This window comes from Podarcis melisellensis (assembly GCF_964234715.1).
Source record: "Podarcis melisellensis genome assembly, chromosome: 5".
In the NCBI taxonomy this organism is placed as follows: domain Eukaryota; kingdom Metazoa; phylum Chordata; class Lepidosauria; order Squamata; family Lacertidae; genus Podarcis; species Podarcis melisellensis.
Genome location: NC_138537.1, coordinates 41565464 through 41592473, shown reverse-complemented (window position 1 = coordinate 41592473; position 27010 = coordinate 41565464). Strand labels below are relative to the sequence as shown.

Genomic DNA, 27010 nt, shown 5'->3' with positions numbered 1-27010 from the left:
GCAGGGCTGTGTGTGTGTGTGTGTGTGTGTGTGTTTACACAATGTGGCAAAACAAGTCCCCAGTGACAGATGAATGCCAGATACTTTGAGTGTTATATGTGGAAGGAGAGAAAGCAGAAAGGCCAAGCATTGGCAGGATGGAAGGCATGGCAGAGCCAAGCTAGCAAGCCAAATGTCTCTGGGCACAGATCTCATGAAGAAACTGGCATCTACAGTAAGCCATAAGCCAGAAATCCCAAACTAACAGTTAAAAGAAAAAAGAAGGGGAGGTACCAACAACACTCCCTCCCCAAAATCCCAGGCAGTTTGGGTGGGATTGTGCTCTTGTTCACTTGGAGCAAGGGATGAGCATTGCTTACAGCTGACCCAAGCATAAGATGGAGATTCTTGATCCATCACCAGAAGGTTTCCTGTCCATGCAAAAAGATTGTGGAAGTGAACATGAACACATACGCATAATGACAAAATTATGCACCGTGAGAAAGATTCTCTGTCGGGTCATAAACCTCATTAAAACCACAGGGTGTAGTTTACCTCCAGGAATTGACCTGGTATGGTGTATTAACACTAGTAAGCATTCAGGATTGTGGTCACATGAGTTCACATATCCGTCACTGCTGTTCACTAATGAGATTATTGAAGGTAGAAGCTATCCTCCCCTCTCCTCCATCATGGATAGCAGTTGTTGATCAGTGATTTCATGTGCTTGGACTGAAGCAGTGATGACAAAGTGCAAAATGACCTATGGAAACTTGCAAATATTATCCCTGAGACCCCTTTTGCAATCCTATGCATGCTTACCTGGGAGTTAGCAGTACAGAACATAGTGGAACTTACAAGTAAACATGCATAGGAATATTTTGTATAAGTAACAGTCAAGTCTGCAGTGGGCAATTTACTTGAATTCTTGTATGGGAAAGATTAAGCCCCTTTCGGGGGACAAGAACTTAATTTGCCCATTCTGTAGCTCTAGGGCAAGCTCTAAGGCACCATAGATTCTAGGAGTAGATTTATTTACATTTTTAATCAGCAAACCAACATGTAATCATATTCACATTTACTCAGAAGTAAGTCCCACCAAGATCAGTAGGACTTACTTCAAGGTAAGGTAGCGTAGGATTGTGCCATAAATAAGTTTTTATAGATCATAAGTCTGACACACACTATATAATATACAACTTTGTTCAGCAGAAAAATATTATGAAGTCATTGCATTACAGGAATTCACACTTCTTCACATATGTTTGCTGTGCATTTATTAATGCATAGTGTATGGGGTTTTGTTTTGCTTTTTGCACAATCTATCTGATATGTGGTCTTCTCCAGTACAGCAGAGTAGTAATCCCAGAGGATGTATGAAAAATGATGCAACCATTCCTGCGAAGCAAGGAAAAAGCTTTTTAGCTGAGAATAGTAAAGAAATTCAGATGGCAAAAGTCAAAGGAAAAGTAAGACAGATTGAATGTTTTCAGCACTGGGATCTTAAATATGTTATCTGGATGTAAGTTCCATTGTTTTCAGCAGGACACACTTTCATGTAGTGTGTTTAGTTCTAGACATTGATACTCTTCCACAGTTTTTTTAGTTTTCCAGTTAGGGAAGACTTCTGTGAGCAACGTAACATCACTCTATTACTAATTTAATTGGTTTAAGCCTGCAGAGGCAGTACCATACTGCAATGTATTGCTGAATTAAAGCCAGAGCACTGTTTTCAATCACCCTCTGAGGACAGAAAGTAAAACTTAATTCCATTGATTTCAGTGTATCTTTTCTGAATGTGACTTGCTTACGTATCACCCAGTGAGTTTAAGTTAGCTCTTTAGTAGTTTGGTGGCTGTCCTTGTATTTGAGTTCTTACAAACCACACACAAAAACCCCAACACATCACTTCAAATGGCTCCAGTGTTATTACTATGACTTTTCCAGGCAACCTGTTTATTGAGCATTCATCCTGATTTCCTTGCACAAAGCCGATGCAAAGGTTAGATTATTTTGAATTGGTTTAGTAGGAGGTTATGTGACAATGAGCATTCATCCTGGTTTGCTTGCAGGGTGATTATATGTCTTTTTATTAAGGATTTTATTAAGCAAGGAAATCATCCCAAACTTTTCAGGGCATCTCCTCATCACTACTATCTGCCAGAAGTTAGTTAAGTTTTTCCTTTTATTTTTAAGTGGATTTGTTGTGCTAGGACAACAGAGCATTTAATGTACTTTAAGTGCACAAACCTAAATTTCTGGTATGTGTGTGAATCGCTCCTGGAAAATTCTGACAGCCTGGAGGCACCCTATGCATCCCTAACAATATTAATCTGAATTAGAACCTAAAGTCACTGTTGTGACCAATCACAGTCACTGCCATGGATCCACAGATTGTCAAGGCAGGTAGCAGCAGTTGCCAATAACTATTTTCTGTGCTTGTCTCTCCTTGAAAGGAGATGCATCACCACACCTGCCTTCCTAGGTCTTGAGAGCTCCTGTGTCTGTCCACAGGAGGGTGGGAGTGCAGGCCTTTGGCTAATTAAACCACCTATGACCTTTTAAACTGGATGTGTTAGTTATAGTTTTGTTAGTTATTATGTTATTTATTTTTGTGTTTTGTACTGTAAACAACCCTGTGATCTTTGGATGAAGGGCAGTATATAAATTTAATAAATAAAAATGAAAAATAGAGCACGGAGAGCTGTACAAATTGAGCTGTCTAAAGCTGCTTGATGGGAGGGAAGCTGAGATAGTGCACAATACACATGGAACATAGCTGTTACTGCAAACTGCTGTACGTGCAACATGGCCCATACTCTGTACCTCTGCCCCAGATGTAAAGGTTTCACCACCACAATCCCTTCCAGCACAAAAGAATATAGATGGAAATCTAATTAACTGTACACATTAGATACTGCTCTCTATTGGTCATCTTTCTTGGCTGTTGATATCCCGAGGCAAGGGCAACATGTCTGGAAAAGTTTGTATCCTGGGCTGTGGGCACAGTGGAAAGGTGATCTGTTTAACTTGTTGTTCAGGCTATTTACTTTTTGGTATGTGCAAAATGTTAAATTGTACAATAGCCCCTTCTGCAGTTAGCATTACCATCTGTCACTGATTATATATTTAAATTGTAGAACTAAATGAAACCCCACAATTTCCTCTCCTTAACTTCCCTATGAGAACAGACTGCCCTTGGCCACTGTCCCAGATCTGCCCCACAACTTGTAAGGCACTGCCCAGAGGACTTCCAGATAAACTGCACTGCAGCTCAGTCCAAACAACAAAAAAGATTTTGGAATGTGCATTCAGGAAGCTTCCCTTTCTGGGGATGTCTGTTTCAATCTGCTCCCTAAAATAATCCTTACACTAGGGGCAAGCAGAAGTTAGATTGAGATCTGCTAAAACGCTGGGTAATTTGCAGTAAGGGTTTGTGACCCCCAATTGCTTATTGTTTTAATTTTAAAAAGGGTTAGGGTTGTTTTCTCCTAAATTAAGTTGGCAAAACTAAGAGTTTGGGAGGAAAACAGCCGTAGACTTTTTGAAAGGAGCAGGAGCTCAGTTTATCCTGCTGAGCTTGCGCTCTGAGGCATCCCATTATCTATTCCAAGCTTGTGTTTCCCTCACCTACACTTTTCCACCTGGCTTTGATGGAACTTGAGATTCCAGCAAAAGATAAAGTAGATATTGCAAACTGCTCACCCCTGCTATGCACTGTTCCTCTGAGTCATCTACAGAGTTTAAAAGAAAAAGCAAACACATGCCAAAGAAAGAGAGGGCGTAAGTTGTTTATCCCATGTAGAGGAGAGATCTCATCTAGTGGAAGGAAGGTGTTCAAAAACTATTTCCCATCTTGTTTTGTTATACAAGGCTGGAAATACTGCTGTCACAGAGCTGGCGGTATTTTGATACCTCAACAGGAGCCTTGATCACATTGATGCTGTGGACTGACAGGCAATTGTGAGCAGTTGGTATTTCATTAGTACTTGCACTACATTGCATTCTGCAAGGAGATGGTTTATTACAAAGTCTCTTTAGCTATGAAGGGTATTAAGACAATGAAATACTTGAGCTGTGCTGATTGTCAGGACAAACTAAGGCTATGAGTGACGTGCTCTAATGAAGATCATTTTTTCCATCTCAAGTCCCTGAGAAGAAGGGATATAGCTTAGTGGGCATGCTCCATAGACTTTCCTGTGTCCCATATTAAAACACTTTTTTCTTTTTTGGCCAGAATTTCCTATTCTCTGCCCTCATACTTCATTGCCTCCTTGTAAATACCTTTAAAGTACTTCTTTTGTGGGCAGTTTCATAAAATGAATTGTCACTTTTCAGTAGATAAGTACTGATTCCTTTGGGAAAAGGTACTGCACACTCTGTGTTAGTTCAGCTTCTTCTTTTCCCCAAGTGTGGGTTATCTGATGGGGAATTTGTGCAGTTGGAAAATCTGCCATTAAAAACCCCTGAATCTTCATTATTTATATATATTGCTGCCATGAAAAACATTACTTTCCTTATACACAGAGAGAGATGAATGCAGGCAAGGATCAACCACAGCTTTTTGGTTCTGCAGACACTCTTATTTTTATTGATTTTTCCTGTAAAGACTCAGCCACAATGGAAAATTATTCTCTTCAACACAAGCATCACAACAGTTGCTAATCAGGCTCCCTAAAGAACTTCACAGCCCACTCTTTGAAAACCACCAGATCTGCAGAGTCTGTGTTATGGAGAAAGGGGGCCACCTTATGGTTATTCCAGCTATTTTCAATATACAGAGTGGGAAAGGGAGGCCAGAATAAAGGCTCAAAGAAGGGAAGGGGCAAATGTTAAAGCGCAGCCCATATCTTTTAAAAAAGGGAATGCAGCATCAATAAACTCTAGTACAGCTGCCATTATATTGAATGTAAAGCTGCATCTTGTACATTCAGCAATACATTCCAATAACAAAACCTGTGGTGTTGCTGTAAACTATGCAGCAAAAATTATTTTTGGACCAAAAAAGTTTTTTTCTCCACCTCCCCCCCCCAAATACTTCACCCAACATACATCCTCATGACGAGTTCTGGCAGATTCAAAAAGCTTGCTCCCTAATTTGTGACAATTTGGTTGGTCCTAACAAAGGGACAAAACAGAAACGATTTAATCCATTGTCATGCATGCAACCTCTGCTTAGCTTACCTGGTGGGTTTCCCTCCAATAAAAACTTATCAGCTACATAGGTCAGGTAAAGGCAAAGATAAATGACCCCTGGTTGGTTAAGTCCAGTCAAGAGCAATTATGGGGTACAGCACTCATCTCGCTGCAGGCTGAGAGAGCCAGCGTCTGTCCACAGACAGCTTTCCAGGTCATGTGACCAGCATGACTAAACTGCTTCTGGTGCGGAAGCCAGAGAGCACAAAAACGCTGTTTACCATCCCACCACAGTGGTACCTATCTATCTACTTGCGCTAGTGTGCTTTTGTACTGCTAGGTTGGCAGAAGCTGGGGCAGAGCAACGGGAGCTCACCACCATCGCACGGATTTGAACTGCCAACCTTCGATCGGCAAGCCCAAGAGGCTCAGTGGTTTAGACCAGAGTGCCACCTGTTTCCCTATGTACAGAAGTAGCAAATGACACTCCAGGAGATGGTATTGTTGTCACAGCAGTGAAATTAGCAGTGGTGCTTTACTCTGCTCATCCCTGCTCCACTATACCACTGAGCTGACCTGAAGGCAAGTCGCGTGTCACTCATTTCCAAAGATTCTGGTAAACTGCAGTGGTGCCTTGTAATTCATCAGGTATCCTAAAAATAAATAGCATTATCTTATCTTAAGGAAAGAGGTCCAACTAAATAACTTAGGGTGGCATTCAATTACATTTTTTTGAGCTAGCACAAGGATTAGGAATAGTGCAAGGAGAATTCCACCCCCTCCCTCGTGCACACCCCGCACCATTCCATAATCTGCTCTGGAGGGTTGGGGGGGGGAATCCCAGAACAGATTGAGGGGGGTACAGGGGAAGGAGAGGGGAAGATCATTCCATTGCTCAAGGAGAAATCCTTGCACTCACCAGTGATCTGCTTGACACTACACTGAATACATCCCCTAATGTCTCTCCTTGTTCCATGGATTCTCTAAAAACTAAAGTAATCAGCAATACAAATTCACTGATTTGTGTAACTGCATTGGGAACACCAAAGATTGTGCCCTGGCCCAGGTAAACAACTGCAGTATGTGGATGTATGCATTGGCTCTGGTCTTGTCTGAACTTTTCACTCCCCACTGTGTCAGGTGCACTGTCTAATTAAGTAGACATAGCTTTAGTTACAGATAGGTAGCCGTGTTGGTCTGCCATAGTCAAAACAAATTTAAAAAATGAAGTGTGCATGCACACAAAAGCTCATACCAATAACAAACTTGTGAGCTCCTGTTGTTCGGTTCCTGCTCCTGCCAACCTAGCAGTTCGAAAGCACATCAAAGTGCAAGTAGATAAATAGGTATCGCTCCGGCGGGAAGGTAAACGGCATTTCTGTGCGCTGCTCTGGTTCGCCAGAAGCGGCTTAGTCATGCTGGCCACATGACCCGGAAGCTGTACACTGGCTCCCTTGGCCAATAAAGCGAGTTGAGCGCCGCAACCCCAGAGTTGGCCACGACTGGACCTAATGGTCAGGGGTCCCTTTATCTTTACCTTAAGGTGCTACTGGAAGGAACTTTTTTATTTTGTTTAGACATAGCTTGTCATGTTTCCCTGCTCTGCCCTAAGTAGTGGCTACATAAAGATGCAGCCCTAAACAGGGCAGAATGCCATTCCCCTCCACTAATAATAATAAAATGGTCTAACAAGATGGTATTGCAATACGTTGAGGTATTTCTTTGTTTTTGTATTTACAATTATGTAGTATATTATGAAAAATAAAGGGTTTTCTTCCTAGGAAAAATAATTAAATTGTACCCTGATCTTAAGCATCTTAACTTGGAAGTATTCCTATTAAATTCAGTGAAACTTACTTCTAAACACTTATATTAAATCCTGGAGATTTAGAAAGACGGGGACAGATTTAGTCTAACCAGATTAGAGATTAAACTGATTTCATAATACCAGCAAAGGATTGAGGCTATAGTGAATCATCTAAACTAACATGTTTTTCACAAATGTGAATTTTTGTTAGCAAGACAGAATAACTTCACAAAGGACTTTGCCAGATATATATCTTTCCTAAGGGTGAGCTAGTAATACAATTCTCTCTTGGCACTTTACTGGCAGTAGCATTTCAAGCAATGCCCTCTTTTCCTTAGCTGCTAGGGGAAATGGCACACCTACAAGTAAAAACATGTAATTATATAAGGTGTCACTTTAGCACTATTTATCTATTTCCTTACATCTGTATCCCACCCTTTCTTCCATCCCAAGATGGCAAAAATGAGTTCACCAGAGAAAATGAGCTCGCAGTTTCCAAAAAGAAAGGGACCATTAGAGAGAGACAGTGGCTGAAGGTGCCTGTAATGTCCTGGCATCCAAATGGCGCAAGCAGATTGTGAAGTAGGACCTCGGATGTGCTTCATGTCTGAGCTTTTATAGCCTCTTTGTAGTATTTGCCTTATTAACAGCAAAGCACAGGAATAGATCAAGTCACACCATTGGTGGGGTACAGTTAAGGCTATGGTTTTCCCAGTAGTGATGTATGGAAGTGAGAGCTGGACCATAAAGAAGGCTGATCGCCGAAGAATTGATGCTTTTGAATTATGGTGCTGGGGGAGACTCTTGAGAGTCCCATGGACTGCAAGAAGATCAAAACTATACATTCTTAAGGAAATCAGCCCTGAGTGCTCACTGGAAGGACAGATCCTGAGGCTGAGGCTCCAATACTTTGGCCACCTCATGAGAAGAGAAGACTCCCTGGAAAAGACCCTGATGTTGGGAAAGATGGAGGGCACAAGGAGAAGGGGACAACAGAGGAGGAGATGGTTGGATAGTGTTCTGGAAGCTACCAGCATGAGTTTGACCAAACTGCAGGAGGCAGTGGAAGACAGAAGTGCCTGGCGTGCTCTGGTCCATGGGGTCACGAAGAGTAGCAGCAGAGATCCACGGCACCTGTACTTTTGCTGTACACCAAGACGCCTTCTTAGACGGCCAAATGAACTCCTTGGACAACGCCCTCCCTTGCCCCGCGACGTCACAAGGGACCAGGCCAACGGATGACGGACGGAATTTCGAACTCCGACTCGAAGTCAACGATTTGCATCCGCCTGAATCCAGAGAGCGCCGAGCAATCTGCACGCCTCCCGCCTCGCCCGCGCACGCTCTCGGTCCTGGACAGCGCGGGGGGCCGTGGGCGGGCTAGCCGGGCGCCGCTCGGCCAATGAGACACCCCGAAGGGCTGGCCGGCCCGCCCCGCGCCCACGTGGCCCGCCAGCCCCCCCCCCGCGCCGTCGCTGCAGTATCACGTGCGGCCGGTGGCTGCCCTTCGGAGCCCTGCTCGGAGCCGCGCGCCCGGGATGCTGAGGATGGTGGGCCAGGCTTGGAGCCGCTTGGGGCCCGCGCTGGAGCGCCGCAGCGCCTGCTGCTGGGGCCGGAGCCGAGGCGCGGTGCTGCTGCTCTTCTTCTCGCTGTCGCCGCGGCCCCCTGGCGGAGCGGCGTGGCTGCTGGGGCTACGGCCGGAGAGCACGGCGCCGGGGCGCGTGTGGCTCGAAGGGGGAGCGCTGCGGGCCGTGGAGGGCTCCCGCTTCTTGCTCCGCGTCTATTTCCAGCCGGCGGCCGAAGGCAACGCCAGCGACGGCGGCCCGCGGCAGGAGAGCGAGCGACGGCTGGTCTTCGTGGAGCAGCCGACCAAGGCGGAGCGCTGCCCGGAGCGCAGCGCCTGGGCCTCGGATGTGGAGGTGCTGGGCCCTTTGCTCCCCGGAGGCTCGGCCGGCTCGGCTTTGGCCGAGGTGAGGGTCCGGGAGCCGCGCAAGGGCGAGTCGGGCGCCGGGCCCGAGGGGCGCCGCTTCTCGCTGTGCGCCTGGGACGGGCGCGCGTGGCAGCTGCACGGCGCGCGAGGCGGCTTCGTGCTGCAAGTGCAGGCGCCGGCGGCGGGCTTGTCGGCGGGCTTGGTGCCGCTGCCCGCCGAGGGGTGGCTGCGGGTGCTGGGCGCGCTGGTGCTGCTGGCTCTGTCGGCGCTCTTCAGCGGCCTCCGCTTGGCGGTGCTGTCGCTCGACCCGATGGAGCTGCGCGTGCTGCGCAACAGCGGCTCGGCGGCCGAGCGCGAGCAGGCGCGCAAGGTGGAGGCGGCGCGCGGCCGCGGCGGGAGCGGCACTTACCTCCTGTGCACGCTGCTGCTCGGCCAGGCCGGCGCCAACGCCGCGCTGGCGGGCTGGTTGTGCGCCTCGCTGCAGGCCGTGCACAGCCCCTTGCCCGAGGCGAGCCAAGGCGTGCCCTGGCTGCCGGTGCTCATCTGCACCGGGGTCGTTTTCCTGGGCGGGGAGGTGTTGCCCTACTCGGTGTGTTCCCGCCACGGGCTCGCCATCGCGGCGCACACGCTCTTCCTCACCCGCCTGCTCATGGCCGCCACCTTCCCGATCTGCTACCCGCTCAGCCGCCTTCTGGACTGGGCCTTGCGCCAGGAGCTGAGCATCTTCTCCACTCGGGAGCGCCTGCTGGAGACCCTGCGCGCCGCGGAGCCCCATGACCTGGTGAGCGAGGAGCTGGCCATGGTGCAAGGGGCCCTGGAGCTGCGCACCAAGATGGTGGAGGACATCCTGACGCCCCTCAGTGACTGCTTTATGTTGCACTCGGATGCCATTCTGGACTTTGCCACCATTTCCGAGATCCTGCGCTCAGGCTACACGCGCATCCCGGTCTACGAAGGCGAGCGGCGCGACAACATTGTCGACTTGCTGTTCGTCAAGGACTTGGCCTTTGTGGATCCCGATGACTGCACCCCACTGCAGACGGTCACCCGCTTCTACCGCCGCCCGCTGCACTGTGTCTTCCATGACACTCGCCTAGATGCGCTGCTCAAGGAGTTCAAGACGGGTGAGGGCCCGGGGCCCCAGCCGCTCGCCTCCCGCCAGCATCACATGCCTCTCTGCTCCCTGCGTGCCCTGCTTGCGAGGTACCCTGGGACTCCACATTGCCCCCTCCTGCACTGGCCTGCCCTCTTGTCTTAGCTTAGTCTTGTCCTGCCTAGGTAATGTGGCTGGACTCCTGGGAGAGGTGCAAGGGTGTGTGTGTGTCTGTTTCTGTGTTCTTGTCATGCATGGCTCATGCAATCCTAATATTCCCTAGATCTAACTGAGTAAGCAATGCTCTCCTGGAGCTGCTTGAGAGGGAATGCATTGCTGTGTAGGCCTAAGGCCCTCCCCCCAAAAAAACTCCTGCACCCAGTGTGCATAAACTCATATGTATTGAATATTCTGCTCTTAGCTGAGTGATTCATGCATTTGCCATTTAGCCCTCCTTTCACAGAAGCCTGAACCTGGTCTGCCAGTTCTTTGCCTTCAGCAGCTCTTGTAAGGAAGATGACTGTGCTATAATCTGCCTATTCCAGCTGAGTGTTAGGAATATAGCATGATATACTTGCTGTGGGCATATGAAGCTACCAAGTCAGACTTTGGGTCTATCTAGGTTGGTACTGGTGGCGGTTCCCCAGGATCTTGGATAGGGTTCTTTATGGGCCGGTTCTCAACAGAGAGTCTACTGAAAATAGCCCCTCCCATGTCATCTGTGCGCATGCCTGCAGTTGCAGTTGCAAGATAGCTGCAAAGCAAATAACCCAGCCCTGGCTTCTCTTAACACCAATTTAAAATATAACAGAGAACAGCACCTCTCATATCATATACAGATCCACACCAGGCGTTTAAGGCATATTTGGTCCACATTTCAAGGACATGACTTCCCTCAAAGAATCCTGGGAACTGTAGTTGGCTAAGGGTTCTGAAAATTGTATCCATGAGGGGAAAGCTACAGTAGGAATCTGCAGCTTGCTAGATACCAGGTTGTTAGAGGGAAAACAGAACAGACAAAGGTGCAAGAAACAGTAGGGAACAATACAGCCAGTAATCCAATGTGGTGCTCCAAATGCTGTTGGACTTCAGTTCCCATCAGCCCCAGCAAGGGCGGCCGATAGTCAAGGATCATGGGAACTGTAGTCCAACAAACATCTGGAGGACCACAGATTTCCCATCCCAAGTATAGATTGTCCAGCTAAATGAAAAAGATGGGCCAAATATCACTGGACTTAACTGGGATTGTGGATGAGTAGGTGGCATCCTGTCAGTGCCCAAAACTATAACTTATCTTCCTGATAACTTTTCAAGACATAGAGCCCATAGTCCCTTGCTTTTGCTTCGTAACATGGTTGATTGTGCCATGGGTGTGCAGTGCTGCTGTTAGGAAGAGAGAACAAAGGTTATAGTTTTACCATATAAACATCGCATCAGACAACTTATTTTGTATTCAATACCTCTCATCAGTTAGCATTGTGCACCTTAATTGTTAGGGATATGTGAGCACACTGAACCAGAGTAATACCATGTTTAAGATTTGCCCGGTGGTGGTTCTACTTAGTCATCCCTGAGTGATGCTAGGGGTCACTTGGCTGAGTTGCATCTGGTTGTGCCAGACACAGGCAATCTAAAGCAGCTGCCCTTTTGAAAGGCAGGGAGTTTTATGTTTGGTCTTGAATTTGGCTTATTTAATCTCCAGGTGTGCAGTACAGGCTCCCCTGATGCTGTTCAGCTTTGCTCTGGCCATATGGAAATCATTAATACCCATTGATGTTGTTCAGGGTCACCAGCATTCACAATTTTATTGTGAACCTTGTGATATCTGGTGCCAAAGCTGCAGCAGCTGAAATTGTGGGAATTTTGCCCTATATGTTTTTTTTTGTTTTGCTTTTTTAAGTAGCATTTTTTTAGATGTTGCCTCTGCAGTACAGCTGAAGAAGTTCAGAAGCCTTGGAGCAAACAGCAATAACTGCTTCTCTCAAAAACTGATGAGGGGTTTGGTACATACATACATTGAAATGTACCCAGTTGTCTGAGCAGATGGAATGAACTCAAAGGAATCCTCACACTTAAGTTAGTATTAAAACAAATAGGCACACAGTGGAAGCTGCACCTTTGAATGTTGTCGTGTTGGTGATCAGAAAGCATCAGGGTGGGTAGGAAAAGCTTAACAGACCCAGTCTTAACAGATAATGGGTCTGCACTGCTTAACAGCAAAGAGACCAAGGCTAAGCATTTATTAGATCTATGCATCTTGGCTCTCATTCACATCCACTTTGCTGAGAAATATTTGAAAGCAGCTTCCAGAACTACCCACAGTATGGAAGCTAAGATGCAGCCAATGCGAAATATGACATCTCATGGCCTGTCTTCATTGTTCCTTTTGATGAAGCTGAGCACAATCTTGCTGAGTCATGTTCAGCTTGCTTTCCTCTCAGTAGTGCTACTTCCTAGCAAATTATTCCCCATTTAGATGCTTTGAATGTTCTCAAAGCACCATGCATGGAAAAGAGCAGCTGCCAGCATTTTCTTAGAGTTAGGCGCAATGCTCTGGGGGAAGAGAATCATATAGAAAATGAGAGGTAAGTCTAGAACCTGTTGTGTTTCTTCCCATGATCATTGAAGCCTACGTTCTTTGTTTCAGTGCTCAGGCCCTGTTAAAAATGGAACGTCAGGGTTTGTTTTTTAATCACATTAAAATAAAAATCATATGATTAGCTGTTTCACACGCCTTCTGAAGTAGGAAGCGTAGTCAGTTCCCAAAGCATCTTCCTGGGCACCCATAATGGTTCCATGGTTGTTTATTGAAGAGTTCTTGAATTAATGGCCTTTTCTGTAATACTTTAATCTTGATTTCAGTGTAAAAATAGGATGGGGCATCGGGTTGGTTCATTGCTGAAGGGCACCTGATTGTATGTTTTGTATTGTCACAGAATCAGTGTTTCCTTGACATTACTCTTTTCCTTCACACCATTATGGACCTCTCACCTGTACCAACTATCATGACACCTTCCCATTCAGGTCACAGCCCTTTCATTCCACAGCAAATAAGATGTATTCCCTAGACCTACATTGCTTACCTGTCCTTGGCACGAATGGGATAAAATGGAGTGCTTTTGCTTTGCATACTCATTTCAGGAGAGGATTGCTACCCAACTGAGCACTTGAGTCAACGGGCCCTCAAATATTCTAACTCCTTTTTGTTGGGTGCAGTGGGGCAGTTCACTCGAACTACTGCTCAGCCTGCTTGTGTTCATTCTCTCATTGCAGGTAAATCACACCTGGCAATTGTGCAGCGGGTGAATAATGAAGGGGAAGGAGACCCCTTCTATGAAGTGATGGGAATCGTCACGCTTGAGGACGTTATTGAAGAGATAATCAAATCTGAGATTCTGGATGAGACAGACCTCTACAGTGAGTATTTGGAAGCACAGAGGTGACTGCTCCCCTAACCCTCAAACAAGCATCTAGAAAGAAGCAACTTCAGTCAGAACCAGTTTTAATTTTCTCACTGTGATTTTATGAATTACTGATTTCGCTGCGTGACAGAAAGTGGAGCTGCTGCTTCCCACAAAGGTCTGAGGCAATGTTCCTGCATCATAACTGTTTGGCTAAAGGGTGGTCTACTAAGGGCTTAAGTAATGAAACACTGGGAAAGAGCTGTAGGTGGTCAAGGAAGCCATGTCTTCAGACTTTGTTTCAATGTCATGATTCAGCTCTGAGGCACAGAGGAATTAACAGATAGCTCCTGAGGTTGTACAGAATGCCTTCATCTCGCCACAACTAGTTTCTGCACTTCTGTGCTTTCATGATGTGCATCTTGTCAGACATTATAAAATAACCACTCTGTGTTGCACTTGAGAAGAAACATTGGAATGGAACATCTTATGTAGTGGGAACTCCTCAGTGTGCAGAGCCGGGCAAATGTGTGTCTGCATTTTACTGGTCATTGCCATATAAAAATATCAAGATGGCTCAAGAAATCCACAAATGTCACCAGTCTTTGGAACTCTTTGAGTTTGCAGACAGGAGGTTCCAGTTTCAGAACTCCACCCCCCCCCCCCATCATGTACTCAACAAATAAAAGATTTGAGGAAAAGGAAGAGGAGTTGCATACACTTGAAATCTTCTAGCTGTCTATCTAGAGTCTCAGAAATCATCAGTTTTGTTTTGCTTCCAGGTTCAGGGGAAGAAGAGATGGAAACAGGGCACCATTTGTAGATGAGCAGTGCCGTAACTCTGTTTTTGCTATCCTGACTTTCAGCTGACAATCGGAAGAAGGAACGGGCTCCCCACCGGGGTCGGAAACCTCATGACTTCTCCATTTTCCGACTTTCGGATAGTGAGATGAAGGTGAAGATCTCCCCGCAGCTGCTACTGGCCACCCACCGCTTCATGGCCACAGGTACCCAGCCCTTCCAAAGCACTTTTAATGATGAGGGTCCAGTCCTTGCCTTGAGCCAGTGCTGTCAGCAGCCATGATGCCTTTATACCTCAAGGAGCTATACTCAGCTTTCCCAGCTCAAGATTCGGCCTGCTTTATGGTACAGTGGAAATTATTTGAGCTTCCATTTTTTTAATCTGGAGAGAGAAGTTGATGGGTGCAGGGCACAAATTTTGCCATGGCTAGCAGCCTCCCTGATAAAACTAAGCCAAACCTGCACCACCTGAACTGGAGAATTCCCTCTCTCTCCTTGAGTTTCCATGGCAGCCTTGGTCACCATTTTGGGTTGTCATTGGCAGGTCATAGAAGGTGTAAAGCCTGACCACACTAACCCCGAAATGCTTTCCTTTCCCATTGTTCCCTTGCAGAGGTCGAGCCCTTCAAGCCCCCCTATCTCTCAGAGAAGATCCTGCTGCGGCTGCTCAAACACCCAAACGTCATCCAAGAGATGAAGTTTGACCACAAGAACAGGCGAGCCCCTGAACATTACCTCTTCCAGCGCAATCGGCCAGTTGACTACTTCGTGCTCATCCTACAGGTTGGTCAAACATTCCTTGAGAACCCATAGTCCCAGAGGGACGATAGCACAGCTATAGTATAGCACAGCTACACCCACCCTTGGATCTCCAAGGCCTTACTTCCCCAGCTGGATTTTAAAAGTACTGCAGCCTAGATCAAGGAATAAGGCGTTGGATTCCAGTTCTTTTGCACTAAAGTTGACAATGCTCTAAATTTGCTACCGGCGAACCACCCGTAGGAAGTCCTCTTAAACATGGGCGTAGCAGGATTTATTTGGGGGGGGGGGCAGAGCCCAGTTATCTGCAATGCAATTGGTAAGTTAAGTATTTTTATTTATTTACTTGATTGGGGGCAGCTCCCCCGCACCCCCTGGCTACGCCCATGGTCATACAGTTACACTGAGTCATTAGATCAGTATTACACTGGTTGGCAGTGACTCTCCAGGGTTTAAAGCAGGAGTCTGTCCCAGCCCTACCTGGATATGTCGGGGATTGAACCAGAGACCTTCTGTGTCCAAGGCAAATGGCTCTACCACTGAGCCACAACCCTTCCCCACACTTTCATCTGCATATTCAGCCTCATCTATAATAGGTGGCAAGTTTAGTGATGTTTGTAAGGTGGGTAGAAAACCAGCATGCCAGAGCCTCGCCAACAGGTAATACTTACCTCTTCTCTCTGTTTTAATAATGTTGTTTACAAATCAATATTGGGGGGAAACAAACATCTTGTTAGCTTGAGCTAGGCTTATGGCAGCCAACCACTAGATACTCCAGTATACTTTTCTCCCTGCCCAAGGCTGGCTTTTATCCTTAACCCCCAACCCTGGAATCATTCTTCCTGTGTCCTTTCTGTTGATGCTTCAGACTCCTATCAGGCAGTCACTCCAAACCTATCAGGTATGGACTCTCCTAGTTTGTCCAGGGGCCCTCACTCCCAGCTTTTATGTGTCTCCCATTATCCTGTGTTTTTTCCTACTGATGCCCCAATAGCCTTGGCTCATACCTTCTGCTACCTACTTTTATGAAGGAACACCCACACGTATTTGAGTAAACAGCCTTTGTTTTGGTTCAAAGTAGTTTTGCTAAGATGCACTGGCTTTGTTTTTCTTTGTCTTTTTTTTTTAATGAATGGCCAAAGATTGTGAGGACAAGGGTTGAAGTGCCTTTCCATTGTTTTATGCTTCTTCAGGGGAAGGTGGAGGTGGAAGTGGGGAAGGAAGGCCTGCGTTTTGAGAATGGAGCCTTCACGTACTACGGAGTCCCAGCTATCATGGCTGTTGTCTGCTCAGGTAAAAATCTAGAGCCAGCCACAGAATGAGTTGAGGGAAGCTCCAAGGAAGGGGCTTTTGCTGATGGCTGCGTTTGGCTTTTCACAGAAATGCAGAATTAGCAAATTGTAGTAGGGCAGAAAGCGAACAAAGGAAGAGGGGGAATGCAAAGGTCTGAAAGTAGAGCAGAAGTAATGGAGAAGTCTTGGTAACTGTGCTAAACAAGCCTGGGGGCCAGCCAGAGTCCTCCCAGCCTGTCTACCTGGCCTGTTAGGATTCTTCCCCAGATAGCACCCTCCTTGAGGGTCCCTGCTTGGCTGCAGTGCTTCCTTGAACTCTGATAATGCCTCTTGCTTCCCCAGATGGAGGAGAGAGAGAGGTGGAGGAATGTGTGCAGAAACTAGCCTACTGCACAAGGGTGAAATTTAGGTTCATTGCTCTGCCCTCTGTTGAAAGGCAGTACCCCCACCCCTGCTGAACTTGGCAGCCTTTCATTTCTGGCCCTTGCCCTGAGCTTTTTGGAGCCGCTAAGCCCACACCGTTGAATGCTCTTCTCCATAAGGCCTAAACGCTTTTTCCAAGTACAGTGTTTTGACTTCAGGTACTCATGAACTCTAATTCTGTGTTGCCCTTTAATTCTGTGCTGCAGCCACCTGAGCATGTACAGTTTGAACAGCCTTGCCAGAGGGAAATGGTCAGTGGTGAAGTGGAAGTCACTGAGCTTCTGGACCACTGAGCTTCCTGTTCACATGGTTGGCAGCAATCTATATGGCTTCTCATGTAGATGTGGAAGAACAAGCCCCTCCCCTCATAACATTTTTGGAACTGCAGTATGGGAAACAGTAATGGAAAGTCAGAAGGAGCAGTGTCTGTGAGATGGGTCCTTTCTTATCCTTGTAAGCTGGCAGACTTTGTGAGATACATTAAAAGCATCGCTGTAGCAGGGACTGCCAATCTCTGGCCAGTCCAGGCAGGCTGCAGCTGCTATGGCTTTCCATTGTTGGGATGCGTCCAAGGAAACGGGGGCAATTTGCAGGCCCCCAGCTGGCTCCAGCCCACCAGCCGGTAGCCGGGCGATCTCCAGTCCTTGGCACAGCATAAATCAGCGACCCACAGCTTCAGAACTCTTCAGAAGCTGGAGCACACTCTAATCAGCAGAGTAATTAACTCTTCGCGACGGAAGGGCGGACAGAGGCATATGTAAAGCATATTTACAAGCAGTTTATTCAGCATAGATCAAGACAAAGAAAACATGTCTGCTCTCCTTCATATCTAAGAGCAGGAGGCACTAAGCAAAAGCTATACACAAAAGTTCCCAGCAGGCTGTGCTGGAATGTAAACAGGCATGTGACATACAACAATCCACATATCTGTTTCTCTTAGGTGAAACGGAACATCGATATCCTAACATCCATACCCTTCAGAGAAAGGGTGTCTTCCCTGTACTGTGTAGGGCTGGTACTACAAAACTCTGACTTGAGACTCACCTTCCATCTGCCTCCTGTATTTTCAGATAACGACGTGCGCAAAATGAGCAGCCTGGCCGGGTCGTCTTTCTTGTGTACGTATTTTCTCCCTGACCTAATTTTTTGCTGATGTGGGTGGAATGGGACTGCTCAGGCAGGACATCCCTGAAACACCCAGTCTGGATAGAAGACTGGACCTCCTACCACTCCTCCCTGTCACATCCCCTGCCCCTTTTCACCATCCCCCTTCCCAGCCCAGAATAGGCAGTCCTTGTTTTCCCAAGCTGCACCCAGAGACTCTGCTGGCCATTATTTTCAAGGGTCATAACCTCAGCCGCATCCAGCTCTTCATCCCACCTTCCTATCTCTTCATTCTCTTCCTCTGCCTCTACAGCCAATCAAGAGGCAACGAAGGGGAGGAACCCAAAGCCCCTCCTGCCCACATCTCTCCTGTTCTGGATTCAGAAAAAGCTGGAGCTGGTCCTGCACATACTTAATATGTGTGGTAACTTGATCAAGTATGCATGCATTGTGTGTGCATAACAAATATCCCTGCTCACATGCAGAACACCCACCGTCTCCCTCATGATAGTAATGCTCCACGCAAATAAGGAAAAACGGTAGGAATAATAGTTATAGCCCCTAACCTTGGGTCCATAATCTCTTTTGAATGCCCAGAAACAGTCCTCCTCCTGTCAGCATACCATAATATATATTTTTGGTGCCGCCCAGTGGTGACTGGCGGAGTTGCATCATGGTTCTATAACAAATGCTCATGACGTATTTATTAAAACCTCTTTTTCCATTTGTCCCATTATTTCAAATCATGGGTTCAAGAGGGTTGTTGCTTCTTCTTTTTCTGGTCCCACCAGCTTTACCCAGAATTGGAACAAATGTCAATCTGCAGATTCAGCAAACAAACAAAACCCCTCTAGCACCTATGATTTGAAATCGCAGAGCAAACAGAAGTGTGGCTGGGCCCTAATTATGATGTTAGGTGAGGCATTGTGTCTGTGAAATAATATTGGTAGCATACGGAGTGAAATCTCTTTTCAGGGTCCTTGTTCTGGATATACTCTCCCCCCCCCCCCCGTCCCAGTCTGGAGAGGGTTCTCCATAATATAACCCTACAATACTACGGATACCTAGGCCCTGATCTAGATCTGGCAGTTTGCCTGCCAGACCTTCCTACCTGTTCACTTTATAAATAGCTGCAGGAAAGTCAGTTCCACTCTATATCTGTGAGCAGCTTGCAACTTTTCGAGCTGTAATACTGTCGTGTGTCCAGCCTAGTTCTTTTCTGTTCCTTCTAAACCCTTTCCCTTGCTCCTTCCCCTGCCCCCTGGTTTTTGTCTCCTGATTCTGGCCCCCCTCTAGTGCCTGTGTCCGTGTCTCGTACCTTCGCCTTCAGCAGAGGGGAATCTCTGGCTGGCTCCCCAGGTAACTGTATACATAGCACCCAGCAAGAGTTTCCATGCTGCTGCCTGCTGATCCTTTTTCCAGCCCTGCACATTGGAGTATGGAAGAATACACACTACACTATCCTGCAACCTCATGATTCTGTGCTTAAATGCGAACCCTTCCTCTAATTCCACATATCGGCATATACTCTGCATGCATGCAAAAATGAACACTCTTCATATTTTTGCATGTGCTGTGCTTCTCCACAACTGTTACCTATTTGCCTGTGCTGAGTGGTGATCTACATCAAAGGCTGCACATAAAACACCAGGGATAGCCCATTTCCCATAATTTATCATACACAAAGAGGAGCTGCAAACAATAAATATTGCATACAAATATGCATGTGTGCATATACAGAATATGTTCATACAGATCCATATACAAATGTGTGCATATGCAGAAATGTGTTGTATATGTTTCTAGAGATTCCAAGGAATACGCTCAATTGGCCAGTTCCAAAATTAGGGTCTAGGGACATACCTCCTTACTAGATGGGTTGTGTTCTCACTATTGCAGCTGAGCTGTGCATGCTTTCACGCTTTGACAATAGAATTTCAAAAAATGTGCATGGTGCCCAAATTAAGAGGGACCTTCTTACATGGGGGAAATGAGCTAAGAAAGTGCCAGTCAAAGAAGAGGGGAAAAGCATGGATTGCATGTGAAAATGGTAAATATGCATTTCCTGTGTAAATCTTACACAAACAGCAGTTAAAATATTAGGAAATTGGGATTGCAGGGAGCTGTTATAGGGAAATTTTGTGGAAGCAGAAAGGTGCCTTTTTTTAAGTCACTGTTAGAGACATTTCTGCATCTGATGATGTAGACTCTAGTCTCTGAAAGCTCTTGCCATAAATACTCATTAAGGGCCACAAATCTCTTCTTACTGGAGTAGGTATCCTACAAGGTGTTTGATGTGCTATGGCTTGCAAGAAAGGGAAGGGAAGGGAAAGGAAAGGAAATCAAAGAGACAAGAAAGATTAGGATCAAGGGAATTAGAAAAGTGGAGAACTTGACATGAAATGTTGCAAGATAAAATGGTCAAAAGACAGGGTGGGGGTAATGCTGCAGAAAACACGAAGCTAAAAATATGAATCTTAGCTAGTGGAGAGAATGAAAGAATATAGTGTTAACCAGCTTTGTCAGTAATAAAACAGGAAAGTGTGGTGTTGGCAGTGTTGTAGAGGAAAATGATAGTAACAAAGGATATTGAAGGAAACTCCAATGCTATAGGCTGGTGCTCTTCATAGGCAGGAGAAACACAATCTTAAATAGGGTGTAGGCATTGCTTTTTTTCACCTCTCAGGTGGGTTCCATTACCATTCATAAACAAGGGAGAAGTTCATGGTGAGCTCTCCTCCCTGTACTGCACAGGGAAGTCTGAGGAGTGAGTGGAAGAGGAGAGAGGATGCTTCCTTTTCAACTTTCAGAAACCTCCCTCCTTAATACATTGTAATAAGTTGCTCAGTTTGGCAGCTGATCACCAATGCCTAAACCAGCCCCTTAAGCACCATAAAGCAGTATGGAGGGAAGGTTTCATCATGGAGTAGGAAAAGGTCTCCTCTGAACAGTACTAGCAGGTTCCTGTTCCAGGCTGACTGGAGCCCTGGTTAAAGACACTTCTCTTAGCATGTGGGGATCACACACCTCAACATGTTGATGGGTGCCTGCTAAAACAGGCAGAACTTCCACTGAGGTGCCCGAATTTCTACCAGGAGAAGAAATTAAGCAGATCAACAACCCACTTCTTGTTCTCAGAACTGCTCAATGCTGCCCAAACTGCTGTAGACAAAGGTGCCACTCAAATCTGCAAAGTGTTGTGTTTATGTTATCTATAAAAGCCATCCATTCAGTGACTCAATAGGAAGCAACACTGTTACGTGCTCTCAGGCTCATTTGGAAAACCTGAGAGGGTTTCTGTTCCTTGTCAAGCAAGAGAGAGCCAGCAGTTTCTCCAGTTTTTACTTCAATCTCTTTCTCTATTCCCCATCAAGCCTGCTTATTTTTGAAGCAGGCAGAGCTACAGTGGTGACCTGAATCCACATCATGTGAATAATCCCTCAAATTTTCCTCTTGCTAATATCCTCTCTGCGTAGTCTTGCAGCAAATCAGCTTGAGAGGCATGGTGTGGGCTTGCGTGCTGTTGGCTTTTTTGAAAGAGCAGATGTTGGTTTAAAGCAGAGGTGGATGGGGGCAAAATCCTTCAGTAAGCAAGCTGCTCTCTCCAACCCTGCTGCCTGTTGTATTTATTATCTGCCGTGTCCCATCCCAGCTCAGCATTCTTTCTCCTTGAGCAAGTCTGTGACATTAACCCCAGAAGCTACCCTGGTCAGGCCAGCCCCATTGTTAGGCAAAGTGAGGCAGTTACTTCGGGTAGCAGAATGGAGTGGAGAGCTGTTCCTCCTAAGTTGCCCAGCCATTCCCATCTGCATGCACTTCATGAAGCCTGCTGCTTCAGGGCCAATAGAGGACCCTGATCACATCACCATGATTTGAAGATTCAGCTGTCAGCCTAGTTGACAGCTGTATGGAAACAGAGAGGGTACATTTTGTCCTCCGCCAGCAAAATCTTTTGGGCTGAGACTACCCTGGATTTCATGGCTGGAGGTGATTGTGGCCAAATTTACATGCCAGACTTGAGGAGGGACTTGAGAAATGCTTCCCCGAGAGCCTGCACATTAGCCATTGCCTCTTCGCTGTGAGGGATAATAGTTTTGCTCACTGCTTCCTCTTTGTCTCTAGTGAACCAGTCACCATCCCGCTGCAGTGGATTGAACCGCTCGGGCGAGTCCCCCATCCGAGAGCGCAATGACTATGGAGGCAGCAGTACCCAGCTCTACAGCAGCAGCAACAACATCTACACGCCAGATTACTCCGTGCACATCCTCTGTGATGTGCAGTTTGTCAAGGTATCTGCTGGGCTGGGCGACTGGAGCAAGTGCAGACTCCTTGCCGCTTCTTTGGGCATTTTGTGGTACAAGGCTATTCTGTATGTGAAAGCTGTTCATTAGTTGAACAGTCAAGTAGCATCGACAGCGTGCAGAACAGAGAGCTGATGCCTGGTGAGATTTCAGTCTTGAATTAGGTGGACGGAAATGAAAAGGCAGAGCAATAACAACAACAACAACAACAACAACAACAACAACAACAACAACAATAATAATAATTTATTCCACCCATCTGGGCAGCTTCCAGCAAAATATTAAAATACAGTAATTCATCAGATATTAAAAGATTCCCTAAACAAGGCTGATAAAGGATGCAGGTGGCATTGTGTTAAACCATAGAGCCTAGGACTTGCCGAACAGAAGGTTCGCAGTTCGAATCCCCACAACGGGGTGAGCTCCCGTTGCTTGGACCCTGCTCCTGTCAACCTAGCAGTTTGAAAGCATGTCAAAGTGCAAGTAGATAAATACCGGTAGGTACCGCTCCAGCGAGGAGATAAACGGCGTTTCCGTGCGCTGCTCTGGTTTGCCGACGACTGGACCTAATGGTAAGGGGTCCCCTTACCTTTAAACAAGGCTGATAAAGGTTTGATAAAGAAACAAAGATGGAAGGGAGAGGGTTGACGAATAGCACATCACACAGAACCTGCAAGGCTCTGGGCTTCTGTAGACCCATTTGTTTTGAGGCAGGTTCGGGCATCCTTGTAATCCTTTGGTTGCTGAGACACAGCTGTCTTTCCCTGAGGATGGATGCTGCTGGACCAGACCAAAGATCTGCCTAGTCCCAACACCCAGTTTCCTACCAGGTGCCAATGGGAAAGCCACTAGCAGGGCATGAAGGTGGCACAGTTTTAAAGATAGCGAAGGCAGAGGAGATGTTGCAGTGAAATGGAAGAACTTCCAGTAGTTGAGTTGCAAAGGGATGTGGACATGGGTTGTAGCAGAAGATGTAAGGTGGATTTTGGAGATGATGAACAAAAATGAGTCATCTGAATATGGGTCGCTCTCTCCCATGCCCAGATCACACGGCAGCAGTACCAGAATGCGCTGGCTGCCAGCCACATGGATAGCTCACCCCAGACCCCTGACATGGAGGTTTTCAATGATGCCGATTCCACAAAGGCACCCACCGTCAGAGGCACTCCACAGACCCCCAAGGACGACCCTGCCATCCTCCTGCACGAGAGAAGTAGGTACAGCTTGAGGCATGTTCTGACCTTGCGATGGTGTACAGTAATGAACACCGTGGTAGATCACATTCACTGCCGATTTTGACAAATTCTGCATGTGTAAATTGCTTGTGCGCCCATCCTGGAGCAAAGGCTCAGTGTGAATTAAAACCAGGTCAAATGGGAGAAAGCTACATTAACTGATAACAGCCCACCTTTGACTTTATCCCTGGTCACCCTTCACTGAATTGTTGCCACCAAGTACCCCACACTTAAAATGTACACTTGTCCTGACACACTTGCTGTGGTGGTTTCTCCTTCTGAACCCTGCAGTTAGCCACTCAGACCTGCATCTTAAGAGCCCGACAGACTCCGTGTTCCTGCACATGGAGGGAATCCCTCACATCCAGGAGGAAGTGGCAGGCTGCCTAGAGACCGGCACGCAGCAGAGTAAGTATGTTGGGAGCACGGTGGCATTTAGGTGGGTCAGGAACAGGGAGAGAAGAGTGTTGTTGTACCTTATCTTGGATATTGTTGCCTTACAGAAAACGAGGGCTGCCTTTTCAGGCTGGAACCTGAAACTTCAAACAGAGAAATGGAGATGAGCATATCTCCAAGTGGCCCAGAGGAGCCCCTGGGAAAGAAGTTACTCCGGACCCTAAGTAAGTCACATCGAAGACCCTGGAGGGGGTAAATGGGGGGGGTAGTTGACACAGCTGTGCAGTTATGACCACTTGAGTGTAGACCGGCTCACCACTGGGGAGGGATCGTTGGTTGCAGGTCCTAGGGAGGAAGCTACTGAGAGGGTGTAGATTCACCAGCCACCAATCTGCTTGAAATTCCCTGAGCCTGTGAAGTTGCGCGCGATGTGTTAGGCCTGAAGAGTCTTGTACCCTCCCATTAACATTGCCATTTAAAGCTGGGCGCTGGTCTGCAACAGTGTACTCCTTGACATTGCAGGTGGGAGGAGGAGAAAACCGTCAGCAGATAGCGAAAAGAGTGCAGATGATAATTCCAACTTCACACCTCTCATCACATGAGTGGCAACATGGCCTTGCCCCGCCCACAGGTGAGTGGCATGTGTTGCTGTGTTCTTGGCACTGCTGGTCTCTCATGAAGCTATGTACATCAGCTGTGAGCTAGGCACACAAGTCTCTGCATGTGTGTGTGCACACACACACACACAAATACCATTCTGTTAACTTATTGGTATATGGGATTTTTCTATTTCTGCAGTACTTCACCCCTTTGCTGTGCAATCCCAGTACTGAAGCTCTGTTGTGCGGTGGTGTTTTTTTTGTTTTGTTTTGGTTTTTTAAAATAGCATGTCTCATTTCATGAATGTGTACTTTGGTGGTGTTTTAAAGAAGTATGTTAATTGTGCAATTCTGTGCTGTGCAAAACCAGTTAGTGTTCATTCAGTTCCATGTATTCTTGAGAGGGAGAAATTGGCTTTATGATAGTATCACATTAAGAATATGTGGACCAACCACAAAATGTGTTTCCCCAACCCCTAAAGGGGAATTGTCTTGTCCATGGCTCCAGATATCTGAAAGAGGAGTTATTATATTTTAATGGTTATATTTTATATGAGCACCCATTATCACTGGTCAGCCTTCTCCCTGCTGTCCTATATTGCTCTAGCAGCTGCCAGCTCCAGAACTGAGTCCTTTAAAGCCGGAGTTCCCAAAGTGTGGTCTGCAAGTTTCAATAAGGTAGTCGACAACATCTGTAGATTGTGGTTGAAGATGGGAGACGGCATATCTATCACGTTAAATATTCCTATTGCTTTCGATTGATTTTTCATTGCTGCTTTTACTGTTTATATTGTATTATATTTTGTACATTCTGAAACCGTACAAAAGCAGCAGTGAAAATGCAGATTTAAATTATACATCATCTAACATATCATATTACACTTATTGCAACAAGTAGAAAAACCAGGTTTTTCAAGACCCTTAGCAATTTTGTAGTGGTCTGTGGGGTAAATAAGTTTGGGAACCTGTTTTTGTTTTATGGGAGGCACTCAATTCTGGAGGTGGTGAAGGCATTTCCTCCCCCTTCCCTTCCATATGAGCTGTCAGGTGTTTGAGCAAGTGAATAATTTCCCCCTTTCCTCCATTTCTTTTCTGCCCCATCCCCAATTCACACATGGACATTCCACGTCTTGAGGTGCTCTCATTAGCGCTTTAGAAATTTCCTTTCTCCAATCTCTCCTTTTTAGGCTCAGCTACCATCAGCATTCTGCAAGCTCAAGTTATTCTTGGGTGGTGGTGATGGTTTTTAATGTACTTCCCATTCACCAGCTTTTATAGTTCTACAGACCTTTATATCATTCTCAAGAACCTGTAAGCCGCCATGTTGTTTTTGGAGTGGCCACATTTTACTTCAAAACCAACAGGCACTTGAGAGGAATGTGCTTAGGGCACACTTGGCTCTGTGCGCAATGGCCCTGTGCTTTTTCCCAAGTGCTGGCCCTGGCCCTGAATTATCACATAAATACAAGGGGCTGCATGAAACACTGTGCTAGAGGTTCCCTGCCTCTAGTTTACTGTGCTGAAAAGCTGCTGTTGTTTTTCCTCCTCTCTCAGGTCTGCAGCATGACAGCCGACTGTGACAAGATCCATGTGTGCGTGATGGCACCTGCTTCTCTGTCTCACATCAACTATCCCCTACCTCCAGGGCTTGCGGTTCAGATGGCAGCCCTTTAAGCTTGAGAGGTGGCGCCAAAACGCGGAGAAAGCTGAGCAAGGAAGGCCCAGCAAAAGAGGTGGAAACGAGAAGGCGACCGCGAAGTGGTGGTGCGTGTGGCTCCCTGTGGGTCGTCCTAGCAGGGCAACGTCCTCACCATCTCAAATCCTACTTTCATGGGGTAATGCCCAGAGGGAGGGGGTGCCACACGGTCAATCCCCCTTCCTGCTGGAAGTGCCTACCCTTCCTTATGCATGGTCCAGCACAGGGGGCCCCAGTGCATGTTTGTGCAGCCAACAGCATCGTACCATCTGCTCCCTCTTGTATTCATGTCTGTCTGGTCATTATCCCAGATCTGTTGTTCCAGACCCGTTGCTGTTTGTAACCAGCACCAGCTGGCTTTGGGCTGGCAGTCCGAAGGGCAGGTTAGCGCACTGCTCACCTGTCACCTGTGCACACTGAGCAATCTTGTCCTCCAGGTTCAGACAAAAAAATGTTTTGACATCAAGCGTCTGTCAGGGAGAAATAAAATGTTCTTGTTTTACATTAAATCAGCCCCTTTCATGTGTAGCTTTTGAGTATGTCTTTGAGAAAGGGGCAAATGTACATTAAAGGTTCTGGTGTGAGGGGGCACCAAAAGCCCTGGTCTTAACATTCCTGATGTTTAGTGGTCAAGCTAGAGATCTGAGTCTAGCAGGAGCCATTTTCAAGCAGGTTTTGTAAGTGCAGTATTTAACTGGCGAAGAAGTGTGGCTGGCACCACACAGGTTTGGAACGATTTGCCTTTTTTCCCCCGTGTCCAGGCATCTGGGGTGACAATTCCCTAGCTCCTCCTTATAGCCTTTTGTTTCCAAGTGAGAAGTGGCTTTTCATGCTAACTCCAGGTCTTGGGCAAGGCAAAAGCATGGAAAACAGGACTGCACTGCCTTTGCTGTAGCCAGGAAAGCATTGCTTCATTCTCTTAAATAACTGCCCTACTTCTCCTTGCTTATCATAATCCCAAGGGACACCCTTTGTCTTCCTCTAAAGCTTGTATACTATCTGTTAAATTTCTGCTCTGAAGAATACCAGAGTTTCCTTTGCTTTATCTCTAGGTCAAT

At 46.6% G+C, this 27010-nt stretch overlaps 1 protein-coding gene across 2 annotated transcripts; it reads left to right on the top strand.

Annotated features, from left to right (window-relative positions):
* Positions 1–8384: 8384 nt before the first annotated feature.
* CNNM1 (cyclin and CBS domain divalent metal cation transport mediator 1) lies at positions 8385–26461 on the top strand. 2 transcript variants are annotated; one of them, XM_081912381.1, is made up of 13 exons: positions 8410–9976; positions 13219–13362; positions 14213–14353; positions 14761–14930; positions 16100–16199; positions 17692–17739; positions 19022–19084; positions 21848–22014; positions 23071–23239; positions 23553–23669; positions 23765–23881; positions 24180–24288; positions 25811–26461. In XM_081912381.1, the coding sequence occupies exons 1-12, from the start codon at positions 8461–8463 to the stop codon at positions 24257–24259; spliced, it is 2832 nt and encodes a 943-aa protein (XP_081768507.1). In that variant the 5' UTR covers positions 8410–8460; the 3' UTR covers positions 24260–24288; positions 25811–26461. The 2 variants fall into 2 exon arrangements, with proteins under 2 accessions (XP_081768508.1, XP_081768507.1); XM_081912382.1 differs by lacking the exon at positions 19022–19084 and having other exon boundaries at positions 8385–9976.
* The last annotated feature ends 549 nt before the right edge of the window (positions 26462–27010 follow it).